At 41.8% G+C, this 21,618-nt stretch overlaps 1 protein-coding gene across 1 annotated transcript; it reads left to right on the forward strand.

Moving 5' to 3' along the window:
* Positions 1–1,546: 1,546 nt before the first annotated feature.
* On the forward strand, positions 1,547–14,987 carry chrnb1l (cholinergic receptor, nicotinic, beta 1 (muscle) like; the record flags this gene model as incomplete). Its single annotated transcript, XM_084548782.1, has 11 exons — positions 1,547–1,925; positions 4,313–4,446; positions 4,721–4,765; positions 5,093–5,202; positions 5,723–5,831; positions 5,949–6,096; positions 6,422–6,607; positions 7,166–7,389; positions 7,494–7,672; positions 14,542–14,680; positions 14,847–14,987. Exons 1-11 carry the CDS (start codon positions 1,832–1,834, stop codon positions 14,985–14,987), a joined length of 1,509 nt encoding a protein of 502 aa, XP_084404908.1. The 5' UTR covers positions 1,547–1,831.
* Positions 14,988–21,618: the final 6,631 nt, after the last annotated feature.

Here is a 21,618-nt window from a genome sequence, read left to right on the forward strand (position 1 = left end):
CCCTCACCATTTCTATGGCAACGACATCCATCTCCATTTCTCTGCTTTTGTTCGACACCTTTCCTTGCCTCAAGCTCACCTCAACATCAGTATTAGCGAGACAAGGGTGCTCTTTATCTGATAAAAAACCCCTCCATCACTACTGACTTCACATCACTGCTCCTGCCAAGATGTTTGCTGGTTCTAAGGCTCCATCCTGCAGGCTGTGACTCCACATGATCTGTGGATACGCCTCGATGGCCTAAGGCTTAGTGACATATAAAGTCACATCATGCTGGCTTTACCCTCCTGAATTATGTGTTGTCTGCTTTCCAAATACTGTCATCAACTCCTTGTTATAATTGCCATTACTGCTCTGATATCACAGGACTGTTGCTCTGATTCAACCTTTTGTAGTACTTATTGTAGTATAATCTTGTTAAATCCACCATTTAACTGAATTCATTTCTTTTTTGGGACTGTATGATCTTTCCGTTTGTAGAAAATGAAACCATCCCAGACAAAGTTGACTCATGTGCTGCCTTCAGATTGCTTTCAGCTCAGTGTACCCAGGTCAGATCCAACCTCAGAACATCAGTCAGAATGTACCTTTGTGAAAATATAACTGAAGATTTTTTTCACCAGCTGAAAGCTTGCTGATGAGCAAGCGGCTAAGTTTTTCAATGTCACTATCCACGCTGGTTCCAGCTTTATCTTTATCTAACACTTGTTTGAACAATTCCTTCTTTTGCTCTTTATGACTTGTCATTGGGCCAACATGTGCTGAAAGAATGCATTTACTCAACTGGAGAGCAATGGACTAGATCAAACTAGTTATTATGCAACACCCTTCTAAGGCCAGTTGAAAATTCCTCCTGATCTGGCCAATCTCTTCCAATCAAGGTGGATATGCATGTGGTGAGGCGTTTCTTATTCTGATTATTAGTGGAATGGTAGTGTCCATATAAAGGCTGCCGTGATACTGAGTCTCTTTTGCCACTGGGCAGTGGGCAGCACTAGCTTGGAAGTTAAAATTCCAGACATAGTGGCTTTCACTTTTTCCTCAGGACACTCTTTAAGGTGACTGTTCTTACCGCTGTGTAAAGGACACAAAATGGGAATTTTAATGACAAGTTATTCCTGTAAAATAATGAGCTGTGAGACAGAAAGTTTTAAATATTAAGCATTACATTGAGTTTTGCAATATTAAACCCAATGACTCCCTTCAAACCTTCCAGCAGAGACGAATCACAGGATGAAGAAGACATTAAAAGTGAAACGAGCAAGACATGCCGCCTATAATCCGCTTCGGCTTCAGCCCATCAGAGAAAGTCAAGCCCCCAATCAACTTCACACTCCACCCTGCCCACTTGCTCTCCCCCCAAAAATATCTCCATTGTCATAAGCCATAGCCCGTTGCCAATCCTTTACCCCATCCCGCCCCCTCCACTTCCTCTACCTCCCACCCGCCTTCCCCACAGCGCTAACCTCATATTGGTGAGCACCAACAGGTGCCTTCCCCACAGGCTTCCCAGTACAAACACATTCCGCCCTCTCGTCACTCCCAGTGCACGCACCCAATCAGGCCGTGGTTTCGCCCATTGAGCCCCGGCCACAAAGAGACGAAGGGACAGGGGAGAGAGTCGTTAGCTGAGCAGTGCTGGGGGAGCCAACTAGCTGTAATCGAACTGGAGGTGTGCACCGGTTTGCCTGAGCTAGAGAGGCGCATCTGAGCTTTACAGTTAGACACTCATCTATTCGGATTCCAGGTAAAGCTGTTTCAGGGAAGTGGCGGACTATAGCCAAGAGAGGGGCCTTTAATTGGCACAGGAGGAGTTTTATAAAAGATGCCATGACTGCCATCATTGGACAAATGAAGATGAAGCTGAACATTCGAATGAACGCGTTTCTCATCGCGTTCGGCTGCTTTTGTCTCGCTTTCACTGGTAAGGACACTGCTAGCTATGGCGGCGTGTACTTCGGTTGCATTGGTTTTAATTAGACAATGACCTCAGGATTAAGGTTAGTGATATTTTTAGCTGGTGTTAATTCCAATAGGAACTAATTTTATAGTTCACATAATTAAGCTAAACTTGTTTTCTTAATTCCGAGATGACATTCCCGGCACTATACCAGCAAAAAAGGTTTTATAATCCTAAATATTGTCCTTCTTCTGTACGTTTAAATGTGAACAAGACAGAAAGGAAGAGAAGGGGATAGAGAACAACAAAAATACGTGACTGACTTTGACTTTGACCTTTGACCCCATACTTGTGTGCTTGTGGGCGACCTGTGCTTGCGGTTTTCCCATTCCTCTATCTGCCCTAACACCACCGCTACCTGTTTGCTTCCCAGGAAAGAACCTTTGCGTCTCCACTGTTAAGTGTAGGAACTTTTTCATACTATAAGTCAGACAGCTACAGTATTATCTGATAACAGACAAGCATCTCAGCTTCACTGCGTCACTTAAATTACTATTGACTGAATTTATCTATTTATTTTTTTGGGTGGTTAGGGTGAAAATCAATCTGATAGGACTTGCAGTGATCAGGTCTTATCTGGGCTCGTCTGAAGGACTTTGACTTTGACCTTCCTACCTTGCAATGGAAGCGGAAAGACAAAAACCCGAGGATTGGTTAGTGAACTCCACAGGGGTTGTGGCGTATTCTTGTTCTTTTGTGAGTCCTGCAGCCAGGGTGACTTTACAGCTGTATTCCCCTGTGACGAGAGGGAAATCCCAAAGGAAACCAAAGCCCGTACCTCACGTCCTATCGTTGATTTTAATGTCGTCCTCGTGAAAAGAAGAAAAAAAGAAAAAAAAATTCCAAGACTGCCCTGCTTCTCCTCCGTTGGCACACGTGTAATGAATCATATTAACACAACATTGTTAGTTAATCAGAATTTATTTTTGTCCCTGATGGAGCTGGTATCCCACACATCCCTTTGATCCCTTCCCCTTGCTGCATATCAATTACATTAGCTCAGTCACCTTTGCTACCCATCAGACACCACCTGCCCTACTGACTGTATCCTTTGCTTGCCCTCCCTGTCCTTATCTGTCTTTTCTACGTGTTGCTTGGTCACATATTTGAAATGAAAGGCGGCCCCTCGTCAGTAGGCACTGAAGCACATATTTGGAGCAGCTTGTCATCGTGCCTACTGTACAACTCTGCAAGATGGATGAAATGAAACAAATTTTCCTTGAGCTACACATTTGCTGAGCGTGCTAATGATTTCTCTTACACAAACCTTTTCAGATCAAATATTAATACTTTGTATGTGTTTAGCATGGAACTATTAGAATATGAATCATACGACAGAGCCGCACTCCATCCTGAGTATAGATTAGATGATATTTTTAGCATCTTAGTGGGAACTGAAACCCCCTCTCAACCACAGCTGATTGATGACTCACTGATCCAATGGTCTGATGGTGCATTCACATGCTCCCCGGATGGTCTCAGTTCCCAAGTTGGGAGGTTGTTTTTCCAGATCTTTTGAATTTGTTTGGGCTTTTTTTGTTGGATTGTCGAGAACGCCACGGACACTAGAAACAAGACAGATCGATGAGATGTGATTAATTTCAAATGTGCTGATGTCAGTTATACGGTTGTCTGTATTTGCTCAAAGTTGTGGTGGTTGATGCTTGTGAGCAATGGATAATTAGCAAGAAAGGGAGACCACATCTTCTATCTCAGGATCTGTCAAGACTAGATTTTGCTGACTTTCAACGTTGTCCCGGCCTCGGGGGCGTTCACTGAAACTCTCCCAAACAGAAACACATTTTTTAGATTATTCTGGCATCGCGTGGCTCAAACTTGATGGTTGCTTTGCTTTTTTGCATCAACTCTTGTTCAGGCACTTTTTCCTGTTCTGTCTCTATCTGTGTTTTTTGGTTCCTTTTTCATCAATGAGTCAAGTAAATCATTCTTCAAACCTTGGCTTTATAGATGACTGCAAAGCTATTAAGCCTAAAAGACATAAAAGAGAGATGAAAGATTTTCCACGTACTGAGCATCCTCATCATTTTCTCACGTGAAAGCCTTGAGTGTGTGTAACATGTGATGAAAATCTCCATCACTGAGGTGCATCTGGTTTCCCGGCATGTCACCACTGACATGATCCATTAAGTTTAGGTACATCTTCATTCGTGGAAGGTAAAATTAAGTTTTGATCTCTACCTTATCGTTTTGCAGTCATTGTACGACTTCTTACCTTGCTTGTTTTTCTTCTGCCCTTCAATTTTCAGCCTTCTCTGTTCTATTTTTTCTCTGGTGATGATGAGTCTTGGTTCATTAGTCATAATTTTTCACCTCATCATCTCTTCATCCAGGAGCCTCGGAAACAGAGCGACGGCTCCATCGGAAGATATTCAAGGACTACAACATGAAAGTGAGACCGGCTCGAAGCTGGGAGGACAAGGTGATGGTGCGGGTGGGGATGACCCTCTCCCAGCTTGTCAGCTTGGTAAATAATGAAACATCCAAGACGCACTCGCACACACACACACAAGCAAATTACTCTGAGTCTTTTATATTTCAAGCCACACGCATGAAAATGTCGCGCTGTTTCTCAAGACACAAACACACTGGAGGGTCACCCATTCATCCTGATCCCTATTAGTTTCCATAGAGGAGGTTTGAAAGTAATGGCGCTGTCATACACAACAAGATTTGGTGGCATCACTAATCTACGTCTCCCCCCTCCTTCCCTCTTTCTGTGTTTCTCTATCTCGCTACAGAATGAGAAGAACGGCGAGATGACAACCAACGTGTTCATGAATTTGGTATGAGCTCGAAAGCATTCGTCTTCATCACTGAGCCTCGCTCCGACTCCTCTCTCCTCTGCTCTGTCGCCCTGGCCTTAAATAGACTTGTCACTTTTTATAACCACAAATTATTTCCTGCTTTATCTCTCTTATTCTTCTGACTCACTCGGTCTCCCGTCTCCCGCTAATTACAATTCAGGACGGCTGAACTGTTTGTGACAGTGGTGCGTGTGTGCCCCCGTCAGTAAAGGACTTGTCAAAGGCAAATCTTTCTTTCTTCCTTTCTTTCTTTCTCCTGCTTCACTGCTGCCCCCCCCCCCCCCCCTTTCCCTATGTCCTTCCCAGGCGTGGACAGACTACAGGTTGTCATGGGACCCACAGGAGTATGACAACATTGATGTGTTGAGAATTCCTCCCAACAAGGTGTGGCGTCCTGACATATACCTCATAAACAAGTGAGTGTCCTGTCTGCGCTCACACTTACACAATCGCCCCTCTTGACAAACAGAAAACAGAACATCGTGATTAACTGCTCCGAAAGGCAAGGTCAATCCACCACTCACAAGACAGGCCGCCATGAAATACAGAGCCCAAATCACTTTGCTGATCCTTTGACTTTTTATCAGGCCAAAACTTTAGTTTGACTAAATACTTTGGATTCTACTCAGATATCTCAGCTTCAGTTCTGTTCTGTGTTAAGTGATAACTTGCAGATGTTTTAAAGTCAAACGGAGAACATGCTTAATATTAATCACTATTAGGAGCATGTGAACAGAACATCTTTGCAGAATTTCTAGCCTTGTGGAGACAAAAAAGTAGAAAAACTAAAGACGACAAATGTTGCACAGGAGTGACAAATGATTTGAAATGATTTGTTTCTGACTCGGCAAGCAACGTTTTTGTATTTGTGAATATAGAAAAAGAAATTGGCCACTCTGACAGGTGAGCATCACATTTGCCTCTTTCTCCCCGCAGTAACGATGGTCAGTTTGACGTGGCTCTGTATGTCAACGTCTTAGTTTACAGTGACGGGACAGTCAACTGGCTCCCACCAGCCATCTACCGCAGTTCCTGCTCTATAGAGGTGCTCTTTCAGTTCACATTCAATTAACCTTTTTAAATGCCTTACATGTTGATATACCGTTGATCTCATTCAGATTTTGCACGATTGGGTTTCTCCTTCCGAACAACAACCCCGTAGGTGGCGTACTTCCCGTTTGACTGGCAAAACTGCAGCATGGTTTTCCGCTCGTACACATACGACGCCTCCGAGGTCGACCTGCAGTACTTCCTGGATGATGAGGGCAAAGAGATCCATGAGATTGTTATAGACGAGAACGCTTTCACTGGTTAGTGCTTTTTATCCCGAGGCTGTATTTCTGTTTTAAACTATAGTGTTTGACTTTTAAATGTAAATGATCGCCTGTTACATTCAAGCCCTTTCACACAGTGCTGAATAAGCTAATTGGATGTCGGAACATCTCTTTGTATTAAGAGTTATGAATGAAACCAAAGTTCAACAAATCAAGAAGAAGCTAGGAAGTGTCTTTCTCCAGATAACAGAGAAGCTCTACAATCAGAGGAAGAAGAAGGTTTACCAGATTGCTGGGAATAAAACCTTCCCCTTCTTTTGCTCTTCCACTTTTCCTCCCTTCTACCTCTCCTTCTCCACAGAGAACGGAGAATGGGCCATTTGTCACAAACCGTCAAGGAAGAACGTCAAAGAGGACCTGTACGAGGACATCACCTTCTATCTTATCATCGAGAGGAAGCCTCTCTTCTATGTTATCAACATCATTGTGCCCTGTATCCTCACCAGCGTGCTAGCTATATTCGTCTTCTACCTGCCTCCCGGAGCAGGTCAGCACATCTGATGTGTTTTGACATTGCGACTTCGCATCACTGCCAAGAGGGGGTATAGGAAGTGATGCACTGTCTAACGTCATGGCAAGCGGCATGTGTCTAATTCAGGCTGCTTCATGAGTCAGTGCAACCTTTAAAGCAATGTATTCATATAGTGTAGGGAGATGGGAAGAGGCCAAAGCTGAGGACTCCACTTTGTCAAGTTTTGGCCTTGTGTGCCGCCACTCTTCAGAATGACGTTTTACTGACGTTGCAGAAAAAACACATAGAATCATCAGAAAGCAACAGGATTGATGGCATAAACATGGAGCATAAACTCACTTTAGGTCATCTGTGAGACTGTGCTGAGTCAGTATAATAGACTAGTAAACACATGTCTTTGAGAAACCCTTTAAAAGCCGAAGCATTTTTCTTCTTCTCTTTGACAAACAGTCAAATAAAATCACGTCTTAAATTCTGCCCACGTCAGCGTTGAACAGAGGTCTAGAGCAGAGCTCTAATATTTTCATCCTTACCGTCACAATTAATCCCCCAAACTGCCTTTTCTCTTCCCAGGAGAGAAGATGACTCTTTCCATTTCCGTCCTCATCGCTCTCACTGTCTTCATGCTGCTGCTGGCTGACAGGGTCCCGGAGACGTCCCTCGGCATCCCGATGATCGTCAACTACGTCATGTTCACCATGATCCTGGTTACCTTCTCTGTCATCCTGAGCGTCGTCGTCCTCAACCTGCACCACCGAACGCCCAGCACGCACATCATGCCACACTGGGTTCGAAAGGTGAGGCTGGGTCCTTCATCAAAAATAACCTAGCTTCCATTTTAGTCAGTTCAAACCCTCTTCGGAATCTGATTTCACCAAATGTTTACTCTCCCATTTTTTAGGTTTTTATTCACTTCCTGCCCAAATACATTGGCATGGCTAGGCCGAACCCTGAGGAGCCTCTTTTGAAGGAGGAGTCTTCTGATGATACGCCCATCCGAAGCTACAATGGACGGCAGCCTGGTGGAGAGTACTTCTTTCGCAAGATTAACCCCGATCTTGTCATACCGTGGAGAGACAGGTGAGGCCACCTGTACTAACAAGAAAACACAATCTGTGGCTTTTCACAACACATGTAGCTTTCATACGCTAATTGCTAATGGTAAGAATATCCAGGGACTTACTTAGTTACTCCTTTTTCTACAGCTGCAGTTACATAAATCTCTTAAATGCTGCTTTAGGTTTGAAGAAAAGATACAACACATTTCATTGGATCAGACTTTATAGATCTAGTTCTTGCTTTGGGTTATTAAAAACGACAAACTGCCAAAAAGTTATAGAGTCTATCTTCTTATCTGTCAAAGACTGTAAAGAACCGTCGAGCCGCAGTAATGACCACGCCGGTCGTTGTGGGCTGAGATGTGCTGATCCTGACGTTGTACCTGAGGAAAGCCATTTCGATTAATGTTAATAAAAGCCAGGGCAGGCATGAATCTTTTCCTTGTAGGGTGTGCCAAAGTGTGAACGTTGCTTCCGATGCCAGACCAGCTATTACAGTAAAGTACACTGTGTGCTGGAGCTGGCAGGATTACGACCGTCATCACAGCAGCTCTGAGAATCTGTCAGGACCGTAACAGTATGTGCACTTCCTTCGGCCTCCCATATTTTATACCACATCCAATGCATCCGCGTGAAAGAAGAGAAACGATAACGTTCAATGATTTTGATTCAGCTGAATCAACCGATGGAGTCGTTCATGTTCTGATAACAGCCTTGAATAAAGGCTTACAAAATGATTGATAGATTAATATTTTTTTTCATGATTATTATTATGCTTTCTTATTACCATCTAAGCTTTAGTGTTGCCCCGATCTGCATAAGATATTTGAGCGTAGTACAGAGTACAGATATTCATGGTCCCCAGAGGAAAACCACGGTGTGTTGGTATTTCTACTTTTGAGCCAAATGCTTCATGCACAAAGGCCCTCAATGTTCCCAAGAGACTCGAGAGTCCTGAGTTTGTATACTTCCCACTGGTATCACTTCTGAATTTGATGAATTTCAAATGGCTTGAAATCTGCGCCCTTCAAGTATTAAGTATCAACCGCAACATGCCCTCTTTCTTTTATGTCTGTCAGTTCATTAACACATAGACATTGCAGAGCAAGAAGTGTTTTTTTTTTTCATTGTAGAAGAACTGTACGGCTACAACCAACCGTTTCTTTCATAATCCGTATGTCAGACAGTTATTTTCTTTTACTTGTTTGACCATTGGTGAATAAAATTACAACAAATAGTGGAAAGCGCTAGTTAAGGGTTAGGGTTAGGGTTATTCAAATTCCCTGACAAGAATATCAACGATGAATCTGTAGCTTGACATTTGATTTATGTGTGAACAGACCTTTGTCCAAATCTGCTTTAATACATGAAACTCTTGGCGATCATTAATTGTATTTATTTAATCTGGAAGAGTGACCGGACATGGTTCAACCATGCCAGCATGTCACATGATCTGCTGCTTCGCTCCAACCAAGTCTGTTCACGTTTTGGTGCCGACTGTTGGACATTAGGCTGATAGAAATCACAATCAGTCAATGAGTCACTGACAAATCATACATTTATTGGTTCTGGTATGTCCTCAGTTCGACCAAACAGCCAGCTCTGTATATCGAAAGATTTTTAGTTAAAAAATACATTTCTCTTTACTACACCAATAAAAGATTTAGAGGTTGTAAAATCACATTATCAGACCTCTGATGAGCTTTTTTTACTCTAACACAAAACCTAAGTACCAACTTGCCAAATAGATAGTCAATGTCAGATGATCACGAAAATGGAAACTATATCCATGCATGCCAACTTTAGGTATACTTAAAGCTAGGTGACTAAAACTACAGTATGTGAGGTAAAAGGAGAAGATATACACCGATCAGCCTCAACATTAAAACCACTGGCAGGAGAAGTAAATAGCATTGACCATCTTGTGGTGATTCAGTGTTCTGCTGGGAAACTTTTGGACCTGGCATTTGTGTGGATGTTACTTAGACATGTAGCACCAACCTAGACCAGACCAGACACCCCTACCCCATAGCAATGACACTCCTTGATGGCAGCAGCCATCCCGAGCAGGATGCAGCCTGACACAGGCACACATACAAAAACGGTTTAGGAATAAAAAGAACGACACAAGGTATTGACCTGGCCTCCAAATTCACTAGATCCCAAACTGATTCTGTTGCCAGACACCACAGGACACCCTCAGAAGGCCCATGTCCATTCTCGATGAGTCACATCTACTCTGGAGGCACAAGGGAGACCTACACAATATTCAGAAGGTGGTTATAATGTTAGGCCTGATCTGTAGACCTCAGCCTAGCCACCCAGCCCAGGGCCATCATCACAAACAGCTCTCCAGTTCCCTGAAGCAGATCAGGCTGGTGCTGGTCTTCTCTCATGCCGTTCCAAAGGCATCAGATTCTGCCCCACGGTCCCGCGTACAGTCGCCAGCCCCTAAGCCTCTGTTTTGGCTGGGCATTAAGGGGTAATCCAACAGAAAGGAGGTGGGGGGGGTGAAGAATAGATGACTGGAAGCTGGTGCTGAGTGATGGGAGGCTTTTGTTGTTTCAGATGAGGGGGAGATGATGACCGTGCCATCAAGGCAGACAGAAACACACAAACCACTTCTCTGTATTGTGTAACTGCGTCCAAGAGTTCACAGCACAGGGCCCTTGTCGGATGTTTGGAGACAAGCATAAGTTGCCTGCTGTAAGTGCTGTATACATCCTCTTTTTGTGCGAACTGGTTTCATGAAGTAAACACATTTATTGAGCGTGCAGACATCTCCTCTAACCAATAAACATGCAAGTATATTTACAATAGTAGTTCCTACGGTACATGTGCCCGTGTGAGTGTGCGTCACGGTGAGAAAGGCTGCATGTATCTGTGGTAATGAATACAGCCCGTGGAATGTGGATGGAATGCAGCACGTAGAGCGCCGCATAGCTCTGCACTGAGCTGTGACCGCACAGGCCTCCTTTTCCTAGAGGAGCTGGTTCATTTTTATTGTCCGGCGGTCCATCTGTTGTCACGGCGTCTTTCTGTGACACAGACAACTTGTCCTCGTCCCCTCTGACGCCCTACTCCTTCTGGTGCCAGACTGTTTTTTGCACATCGTCAACACAACACACACCTCACACACACACTATATAACTGCGTGGTGCAAGCATGTACGAACTTATGTGGAAGTTTTGAGAAGGAGCGAATACGACAGGTGGCATGCATCGTAGCGTTTTAGTGATAAATTAATTAAAGCAGTGTAGTGAAGTGATCAAACCCATATTTTATACCGTTCAGCGGTGTGACATTTAGCTGAAGGCTGTGCTCATGGCATGCATACAGTACATGCCACCAGAGGCTATATACATCACTTGTTTCCGAAGCAATGTTGATTGATTAATCACGTTGTGATGGTGAATGAGCAGTTGAAGATTATGTAGCAGCAGAAACCGAAGTAACTGACTTCAGATTTCAGTGCATGAATCGTGCAATTTAATTTAACGGAGCTGCATCACACCCAAGTTCTTCTTTGGTGGCATTCTCCAGACTCTCTGGGCCGTGCTGTGACATGTACAATTTGTAGTATGTACATAACTTAGTACTATATGACTGCATGATTAAAATAACCCACAAAGTCATCTCCATAGTAACTGAAGTTACAAAGCCTTTTTTTTGGAGACGGTTGCAGGGGCTTGAACCTATCGAAGTTGGGGTACACCCTGCCTCCTGCACTGGGAAAGCTCCCCACTCTATCACAGAGATCCACACAGCCGTTTATACTTACTTGCACACCAACGGCTATTTTTTGAATTTACCTATTTGACCTAACAATGGTGTGGTGGTTAGCACTGATGCCTCACAGCAAGAAGGTTCTGGGTTCAAATCCATCGGCCGACTGGGGCCTTTCTGTGTGGAGTTTGCATGTTCTCCCCATGTCTGCGTGGGTTCTCTCCTGGCGCTCCGTCTTCCTCCCACTGTCCAAAAGACATGCCCGCAACCCTCCAGAGGACAATCGGTTACAGAAAGTTACAGAAAAATGAATGAAGGTTATAGAAAATGAACAAATGTATGAGCCTAACAATGCACCTGGAGACACCCTACGCAAGCACTGCACCCCTGTGCCGCCCCAAAACCATAGCAAGACTTTCTGATTGGGAGAAATCATAATTTCAGTATATCAACATGCATCGAGTGAACATTCCTCAGATGAAGATACAGCATGTACTGTACATTGAAAATTGAGTCTGGAGATGATCATTATGAATCACACAATTTATTCAACACTGAAAGAAAAACTAATTTGTGAGTATAAACTGCATTAAATAGCATAAGCAAATTTCATTTTCATCAGTGTACTTTTCACTTGTTTACATTTTTTTTATATATACTGCTAACACGTAACTCCTTTTAAGTTTAAGTTTTTTGATTTTTATATATCTTTTGTATTCTGCTGCTGTAACACAAAAGTTTCTATCTATCTATCTATCTATCTATCTGTCTATCTATCTATCTATGTGCAAAACACATTTAGGTTTGCAAGACATGAAGGGTGAAAGTGTTGCTGGAAGCCAAAGGGCAGCAGGGGGAAGTGGAATCTCTGGCAAATAGTAAACACCCTGGGAGTGTTTGCTTGAACCTATATATCTGTGGCGTGAGCAGCTGTGAACTGGCCTGCTATAGAAGTACAGGTACAGAAGTACAGAAGTAACAGGTGGTAGAAAATCAACCAGGTCTGAAATGTTTGAGATGCAATATCATACCTCTTGAGCCTTGACTTTGCATATACTGCATGCATTGAATATACTGAGCACAAACGCATCATCATCTGTCCGGTTAACCCTTTGTTTACATATATGGTAGATGGAAATCCTTCAGGTACAATTCAAAACGTAGCGTTGTGGTTGAGCAGTGAATTTACAGTCTCTCACAAAGCATATAGGCGGCCTCCCTGTATGTTTTGCTTTGCGGAACAGCTGTGAGCAAGGAAGAATGAAGGGGTCAGAGGTCGCTGCATCACGTCAATGTTGACCTAGTGTTGTGTCAGTGTCACCCTGTGTCAGGAGTGTGCTGCTGTCACTCAGCGCTGAAGGGCACTCAAGGACTGATCTAGTATGTTATGGAGAAACAGCGCTGACAAACCTGCAGCATGTCCTACGCCGGACAAGTAATGTCATCGATGGCTTGTTTTCGGCGGGGGCGAACAGTGCCGCGCTAGTGACTCATGACATATGCAACATAAATCTCGGCTGGCGGAGCGTGTGGGAAGGGTGCTGCTGCATTTTTTAACTTCTTGCAGAGGACATGTGTCTGAGTGTCTGTCATGACAGCTTTGACTAGAGATATTACCCAGTTTAGAATATGTTTTCTTTGGTGTAGTAATGGGTCAGATTTTTTAAAGCACAAATACACTATATATACTGGAATATATAAAAATTAAAGTACAAATTGGGTTACTTAATAAAAGGACTCTTCATTTTCTCATATATGGTTCATGACTATAAAATTTGTTTTCTTCTTCTAATTTATAATTTGTACTGTAGAAATGCACTAAATCACTTTTAATTTTAATTATGTGTAGTTTTACACTGTATTTGTATTTTGTGTGAAAATACAGTTTTTATAGTAGCTAAATGTATATTTTTTTTTTATAATGCATTCTTAATAAAAAATATACGTAATAAACTGCTTGAAATTATTAAACACTGCATATTAGGTTATTACAGAGAAGGAATTACTGTGGCCAGATATCCACATACATAGAAAAACTAATAAATAAGTAGTAGATTAATAATCTGATCTAATAATAATTTTCATGAAATTTGGATGTTGAAACCTCAAAGGGGAACTACTGTTTTTTTACAACCTGGACCTTATTTCTAGCATAAAATACGATCGTTTACTCACCCATATAACTTCTGTGTCATTTGCACTTATTCAGGAGATAATTAGATCAGCATATATCCATATAGTGGGAGTGACTGGGGCACCGAGACGCAGCCTTTAAATAACGCATTATCTGCAGCGAAACTCTGGATGATACCATCTCTGAGTGCCGCGCCCCCCCTCGACAGTCGGCTTCGTCCACAACCTCAGATATGGAAAAATATTCAGCCGTGTTGCCAAAAACTAGCGAAATTAACGAGTTTCGCTGCAGATAATGCGTTATTTAGAGGCTACATCTCGGTGCCCCAGTCACTCCCACTATATGGATATACGCCGATCTAATTATCTCCTGAACGAGTGCAAATGACACAAAAGTTATATGGGTGAGTAAACGATCGTATGTTATGCTAGAAATAAGGTCCAGGTTGTAAAAAACAGTAGTTCCCCTTTAATAATGTCTTTTATCCAAATACAATGTAATTTTCAGGTCATTTTTCTTTATGGTAAAACATGTACACTGCCATCGCTCTCAGCTGTATTTGTATTTATTGCTATAATTAGCAAATGTTAGCATGCTAAACTAAGATGGTGAAAATGGAGGGTGTCACTGTGAGCATTCTTAGCATTTAGCATTTAGCAAAAAAACATTGCACAACTACAAAAGTAAACTACACAAGACCATGACTCTGGTCTCGTGTTTGAAGGCTACTTGAAAATAATCAGACTGATTCATTCAAATATTTGGAAAATAAGCCAGTCTGTGAAATTGGATTCAGAAAGGTTTTTTTTTTTTTTTACAGTGTAAAAGCTGTAAAAGTGCCTAAATATAGGATGAGTGAGGACAAATGTTGTGACAACTTTGTTCATATTTTTTTATTGGCGTCCACATGCCTTGCTGCAACTAAGTGCAGCTAATATCACTGTTTCCAGACCCACTTCTGTTCCTTTACATCCTACTTCCACCCTGCTTTGTTGATCTTGTGCTTCCCTCTGTGTGTGTGTGTGTTTCAGGTGTGAGAGCACCGTTCAGCTCCAGCGGCTCCCGAACACCGACAGCTACTGTCTGATCCTCCCTCCCAACCTGAAGTCAGCCATCGCCGCTGTGACATACATGGCCGAGCAGCTGAAGAAGCAGGACACTGACGACACAGTGAGTTTCAGGCAGCTTGTTATTCAGTCTGTCTCCAGGTCCCCCGAGCACAGAGTGTCCCACACATGCCCCGGCGATGTTCATGTGTCATTGCATTCATACAGTACAGTACAATGCTGACTCAGGGCTTGCAGTAAGTGCTTGTGTGTGTGTGTGTTCCCTTCAGATGACAGGAGATTGGCAGTTCATAGCCCTTGTGGTCGACCGTCTCTTCTTGTGGCTGTTTGTCATCATCACCACTCTGGGAACTCTCGCCATGTTCTTGGACGCCAGTTTCAATTATACACCTGACAACCCATTTCCATAGTGGACGGCGCGTCGGACGCGCACACAGCTGGAGCTTGACGCACCACTTGGTCGTCACTTCTCCTCCTCTGAGATCACCAGATCTAACTTTCCATGAGCAAATATTCCACTCGTCTGTGGTCAGCCTCTGACATTTATACAAGGCTCGCCTTTCAGTAGAGAGTAGAAGCACCCACAGGCCTGACACACAGCTGAAATAATGACACAACCTCTGTATGTAGCTTCATGGTTTTGCATTATTTCGGTCGGTATCATGTATCTAACATATTGTGATCTTACTTTGAGATTAAAGTGTTAAATACATGCTTTTTTTTTTTTAAAGTGACAGTGTTCTTTTTATTTAACCACCTTTGTATGACATGCAGAAAACTACTCTGACAGAGCAGTTGTACAACTTAGTGGCTGTAATGTTGCATTGTGGGCAGCAGAGGGCAGTGAAAGAGTGTAAAAGTTTTTTGTTTTTTTTAAATGCCGCATGTTCCACTCCCTGTTCATATAAGAAGATTTAACCCTACTAATAATATTGTCGGGTCCACAAGAGACTTCACACTGTCTTTAACTTGTGTTATAAGCTGTAAAACGTAGCTCAGTATTTTTTCTGAATAAATTTTTTCTATGCTCTACGTTGGGCTCTTTTCATGGTGGCATTTTAAGCAGGAGGGAAGACGCGGTCGTGTTGAATACAGTCACCTCCCTCTTTACTGGAGGTGGAGGTGACAAATTCAACAGTTTCATAATCAGCACAGAGTGACTCATCGACACCATTTCAGTTTTCAGGTTCTCCTTTAATTTGCTTAACGTGGCTTTTCTGTGTTCGGTTTAATTACATGACTATCTAAATTTGCTTTGGATATCTACTAATTTCTTTATGCCCAAAAAGATTCAGTCTCTTTGCAGAAAGTTTATACATCACAATAAAAGAGATAAGAAAATAAAGTCATCCCTTTTGTGATATGAACTACAGAGACCATATCTGCAAATACTGGGACAAGACAAGTTGGTGCTGCCCCGATCAAAGCCGAGAGAATGAGTTTCTGTTAAACGTAAAAAAGATTTTTTGTGAATGTTAAATTTGGCTTTTTTTACCCAAACTACTACCCAACATTTTATTACTGTTGATGTTATCAGGGCATTATTTTGCATAGACTCTTGCAAAACACAATTAACAATAGATATGTCGTAGGTAGAACATGAGTTAATTGTGTCAAAAAGAAGTGTTTTTTTTTTTCTTCAGATGCATACATGTGTATGCACAGAGCCTATTAGGCCCTTGAAATCTTTATGACCACCCCCTGGTCAGCTTGCAGTGTTGTGCATGAACACGTTCATTCTCGAGTATTCGGTGTTACATCACCTGGTTTGCCTTCAGCGACTCTGACGTGGCTAATGCAAATGATAGTCTAGATAATGCAAATGCCCGTTCAGCTAGAGGCTGGTGTTTAGAACAAAACAATACGTACAGATTCTGGAAAATGTACCTTTTTTTATGCACATTGTGGCTGCTGGGTCTGAAAAAGACAAAAAAAAAAAAAAAAAACAGAAGTTATTAAGAAAGAGCAAGGCCGTGAAAAGTGACTGGGAGCTGGGGATGGAGGTGAAGAAGGAGGAGGTACCACCCAAAAGACTAGCTGTTTGTGTAAATCTCTTTGAAATGCAGCTTTTTTTCTTGCGAAGTGTGAATTTGTCTGTGAATGTTCTGTTTCAGAGAAACTGAAGGTTCTCCAGAAATGAAGAAGCTACTCGGATGAGTGGTGAAACGACTTCTCAAAAACTCTACAAGTCCAGTCGCCTTTTTAAACACTTTTTCAATGCGTGAACTTTTCACTTTTTCAACAGCGCTGTCGGTCCGTTACTATCGTGAAAAAATGTGAGATGACGCAACATTCATAAAGAGAAGACGACAAAGAACTCACACTGTGAAACATCACAACCCCGTTAAGTTACATGAACGTATTTCTTCTCTTTAAGTCGTCATGACAAGTTTTTTGATATTGAACTCAGTTTAATATGTTTTAATCCATTGTCTCGACTTCTTGTGGGTTTTGTCTGTGTGATCAATGTTCGTTTAACTCGCGTCTTTAAGTTTTGAGCTGAAAAAAGTGACGGGCAGAAGGAGGAAGGGTGATATGATTCGAATACTGGGAAATCTAGAGGCTTTTTTAATTAGACAGAACTATTACCATAAAATGACGATACCTTTGAAACAAGGCTCTACGCAAGAGGATTAAACCACGGTATTACAACATCAGCAAAAATATTGGCACCATAAGCGTAATAGATGGGAGGCCATTTCCCTGCCAGGAATGAATTCCTCTTCTCTAAACGGCCTGAATAAAATAAATGTGAAATTTCTGGCAAGACGTGAGTAGACCCTGTCTGAAGTTTACATGCCACTGAACTGGAACTTGCCATTAGTCGCCTTAAAATGACAATTGATATGAATTTAGTTAAACTGATCTTAACTTGGAAATGTGAGTAGAAATAGAAGATAAAATTAGCTTTCTTCAGTGGATAATATAATCCAGCTAGTTGTTTTAACTTGTAGTATCAAGTTGATTTGAATGTTACTTTTAGTTACTTCTAGTTCCTTCTAGTTACTTTTCGTTACTTTTAGTTATTTTTGTTACTTTTGTTTCTTTTCTTTACTGTTTGTTACTTTTAGTTTCTAGCATAAAATACGGTCATTTACTCACCCATATAACTTTGGTGTCATTTGCACTCGTTCAGGAGATAATTAGATCATTGTATATCCATATAGCAGGAGTGACTAGGGCACCGAGACGTAGCCTCTAAATAACACATTATCTGCCCCAAAACTATCTGCTATGGTTTGTCCACAAGCTCAGAAAAATATTCAGCCATGTTGCAAAACACAAGCCGACCGTCGCGGGTGCGAATGAACGAGTTTCGCAGCAGATAATGCGTTATTTAGAGGCTGTGTATCGGTGCCCCAGTCACTCCCACTATATGGATATACACTAATCTAATTATCTCCTGAACGAGTGCAAATGACACAAAAGTTATATGGGTGAGTAAACAACTGTATTTTATGCCAGAAATAAGGTCCAGGTTGTAAAAAACAGTAGTTCCCCTTTAAGTTTGAAAGTAAACATGTCATTTGACAAATTTGCTTCTGCTGATGAGGTTGTCTTACAGCCCACAGCTACACTGCAGCCTCTTTCATGCTCACTGGTGTGCAGCGTGCATCCACAGAAACTGTGACTGTGTCCATTGTGGCCATAAATGTCCAAATATGTTTCTGCCCTGCATGTAGCACTTGGCAAGGTCTTAAGAGTGAAGAGCGCCTCTCACCCGGCGCCTCGGAGGGTTGGGGGAGAAGAATGAGTCCACAAGACCAAGAGCACAATCCGCTGGTCGTGTCCCGCTGCTGCACAAAAGCCAAGCCTCGTTGCATAAGAGCGCTGAAGGTGAGGGAGGCGGGGGACGCGGAGAGACAGGCGCCATCCCCCTCATTTGCGCACCCGGAGCTTTTCAGGGAAAAGCCGTGGGCCCGGCTGGGTGTTTTATTGCTAATGCCTCAGTGACTTCCAAGGGCACTTAAAGGACTTCAATCATTGGCTGTGCACTCCACTCGCTCACTTCAGACCCAGCGGAGGCCTCGGAGACGGGGAGGGAGGGCCCCTGAGAGAATGTTGTTAGTGGCCTTCTTTGGACTGATTTAGCTGTTTTTCTTTTTCGCCTCCTATTGAGCGTTGAGCAACGGCTAAACCGGCAAGACGAATGTGTGTTTACGCTTTTGAAATAGAAGGGGAAAAGAGGCGAGAGAGCGGAGAGGGGAAAGAGCAATGTTCTTTTTGTGTTCTTCGCAGTCCTGGAGCCGGGTGGAAAAGCAGCCAAGAGGACATCATATAAATCAGGTTACCGGTAGCAACAGCACCGCTAGGCCCCTGATCTTCCTCCTGCTCTTCTTCCACTTATCACCGGCACTTTGTGATACCTTTCTAACCCTCAGATGTTTTTGTTTTCATCATCTTTAGTTCATGTTTCCTTCAACTTTCTACCACCCAACCACCCTCCTCCTCCTCCTCCTCTCTTTATACACGTTCATCATCAACCGCAATATCAAAGAGAAACAGATTCCTCGAGCTACACGCTCACCACCCCTCCCCACGGCAACAATGGGGCATTTGTTGGGTTAGGGTTAGGGTTGAATACAGTAATGGGGGAGAAAGAGTTATGGTGAGAGAAGAGGTGGATGAAAGCGTAGGGAAAAGAAAATGAAAGGTCAGAGCGAGGCGGAGACGACGTGACGGTGGAAGAGGTGAAAACGGGCAAAGCCTCATTACTTCTTAAATAAGTAATCCAGCAGCAGCAGGTAGGATTAAAGCAGGCTACGTGGACCGCTTCCTCCGGGCTTATGGGTTATTACTTCCTCTCCCTTAGCTGTAGGACTATTGTTAGCCGCAGTGTGAAGTCACACACGCTGTAGAGCCAAGCCTGACCTCTGACACGGACAAAGCTTGCTATTGTTTCTTAGGTTTTGGACATTCACCACAGGACGTGGCTACAACTGGCATGTTCAATATATATATCTATATATATATATATATAGTAAAACATTATTAGCAGTGACCCCAGAGATTCTATTCCCAAGAGCCAGCTTCCGTAACTGAGGATCAGACCTCCAAGGGCCCCGTCTTGGTCTGACCAAAAGAACGATATCGCAAATACAAGCATTCCAAAATGAGTTTCCTTCTCAGCCTTAGAGATAGGGTAAGGAGCTCGGGCATACGGGAGGAGCTCAGAGTAGAACTGCTGCTCCTCCCTGGTTTAGGATTTTCTTGGTGCAGATTTCCAAATAAAAGAAATGATTCATTTCTTACCAGCATTTAACAAACAGTTAACTGAATGTGTTTGGGTTTTTTTTTGTTGTACTTTTTGCCCTGATGCACTCCTGATTCTGTTACTCTGAGGAACAGCTGCAATTTTTTGCACTCATTATTTTTACATAAACTGGAAGATTCTGTCTGTTAAACAATGGGTCCGTATTAACAGTAGAATAAATAAATTCATGTATAGTTTATTTCACTTTGTGGGTTGAAGCAGGCAGTCTCCAACTTTCTGACGAGCAGACAGGAGATCTCAGTCCCAGATGTAACAGGAGATGTGAATGGAGGTAGGGTGGGTAGCAAGTACAGAGCAGGAGAGAGCGGAAAGCTTTCAAATAGTGGACCTCTACAGTAAATTACTATGCATTTAAAATGACACCACGAAACACTGTCACAACAAACGGACGGGGCACGGCGTGCCCAGAGATAGCATTGTAACTTTCCGTTACTTTTCGTTACTTTCGGTTACTTTTAGTTACTTCTAGTTACTTTTAGTTACTTTAGTTACTTTTAGTTACTTCTAGTTACTTAGTTACTTTTAGTTACTTCTAGTTACTTTTAGTTACTCTTAATTACTTCTAGTTACTTTTAGTTACTTTTGTTACATTTAGTTACTTTTAGTTGCTTTTCGTTACCTTAGTTACTTTTCGTTATTTTGTTACTTTTCTTTTCTTTACTTTTTGTTACTTTTTGTTACTTTACGTTACTTTACGTTACTTTCGTTACTTTCAGTTACGTTTAGTGACTTCTAGTTACTTTTAGTTACTTTTAGTTACTTCTAGTTACTTCTAGTTACTTAGTTACTTTTAGTTACTTTTAGTTACTTCTAGTTACTTCAGTTACTCTTAGTTACTTTTAGTTACTTTTGTTAATTTAGTTACTTTTAGTTGTTTTTCGTTACCTTAGTTACTTTTCGTTACTTTATTTTGTTACTTTTGTTTCTTTTCTTTACTTTTTGTTACTTTTTGTTACTTTGTTACTTTTGTTTCTTTTTACTTTTTGTTACTTTTTGTTACTTTTTGTTACTTTACGTTACTTTCGTTGCTTTTTGTTACTTTTCGTTACTTTTATTTACTTTTCGTTATTTCATTATTTACTTTTCGTTATTTCATTATTTACTTTTTGTTACTTTTAGTTATTTTTGTTACTTTTATTACTTTTCGTTACTTTCGTTGCTTTTCGTAAAATTTTGTTACTTTTACCACATTTTATATGTTGCTACGGTGAGTTGCTACATTGACAGTGCCAATATTTTTAGGCTATAGTGCTGAAAATATTCAACACAAAGTTTCAGACTATTTAATAAAATCAAAAATACTTTATTCCAAGTACATGAAATTATAACTTGAGTAAAAACATTCATGGATTAATGGATTTAATGTTATTTAATTTTAAATGAATTGAAGTAATCAGGTAAAAAAAAAAAAAAAAGATGTTTATTGAGAAATATTTACATGTGTCCAGTGGTTACTGGACACATGTAAATATTTCTCAATAAACATCTTTTTTTTTACTTAGATAATAAAAACTATTCATATTCAAACACTGTCTACATTCAGTACTTCTTTCAGTCAGAAGGTAAAGGCTTTTAATGTCTTAATCATCAAGGTAAAGTTTACTGGTCAGTTTTCTTAAAATTAAACTGTCATTAAGGTGTAATCCCGGGAATCAGGGAGAGATTGATGAGAATCTGAATCAGTTTAGTTCAACGTGACTTTGTAGTGATGAGAGCTGAAGCGTCCAGTGGAGCGACAACCTGTTGCTTTGCTGGAAGCAGAGGGG

Source organism: Chelon labrosus, assembly GCF_963514085.1.
Source record: "Chelon labrosus genome assembly, chromosome: 1".
NCBI lineage: Eukaryota > Metazoa > Chordata > Actinopteri > Mugiliformes > Mugilidae > Chelon > Chelon labrosus.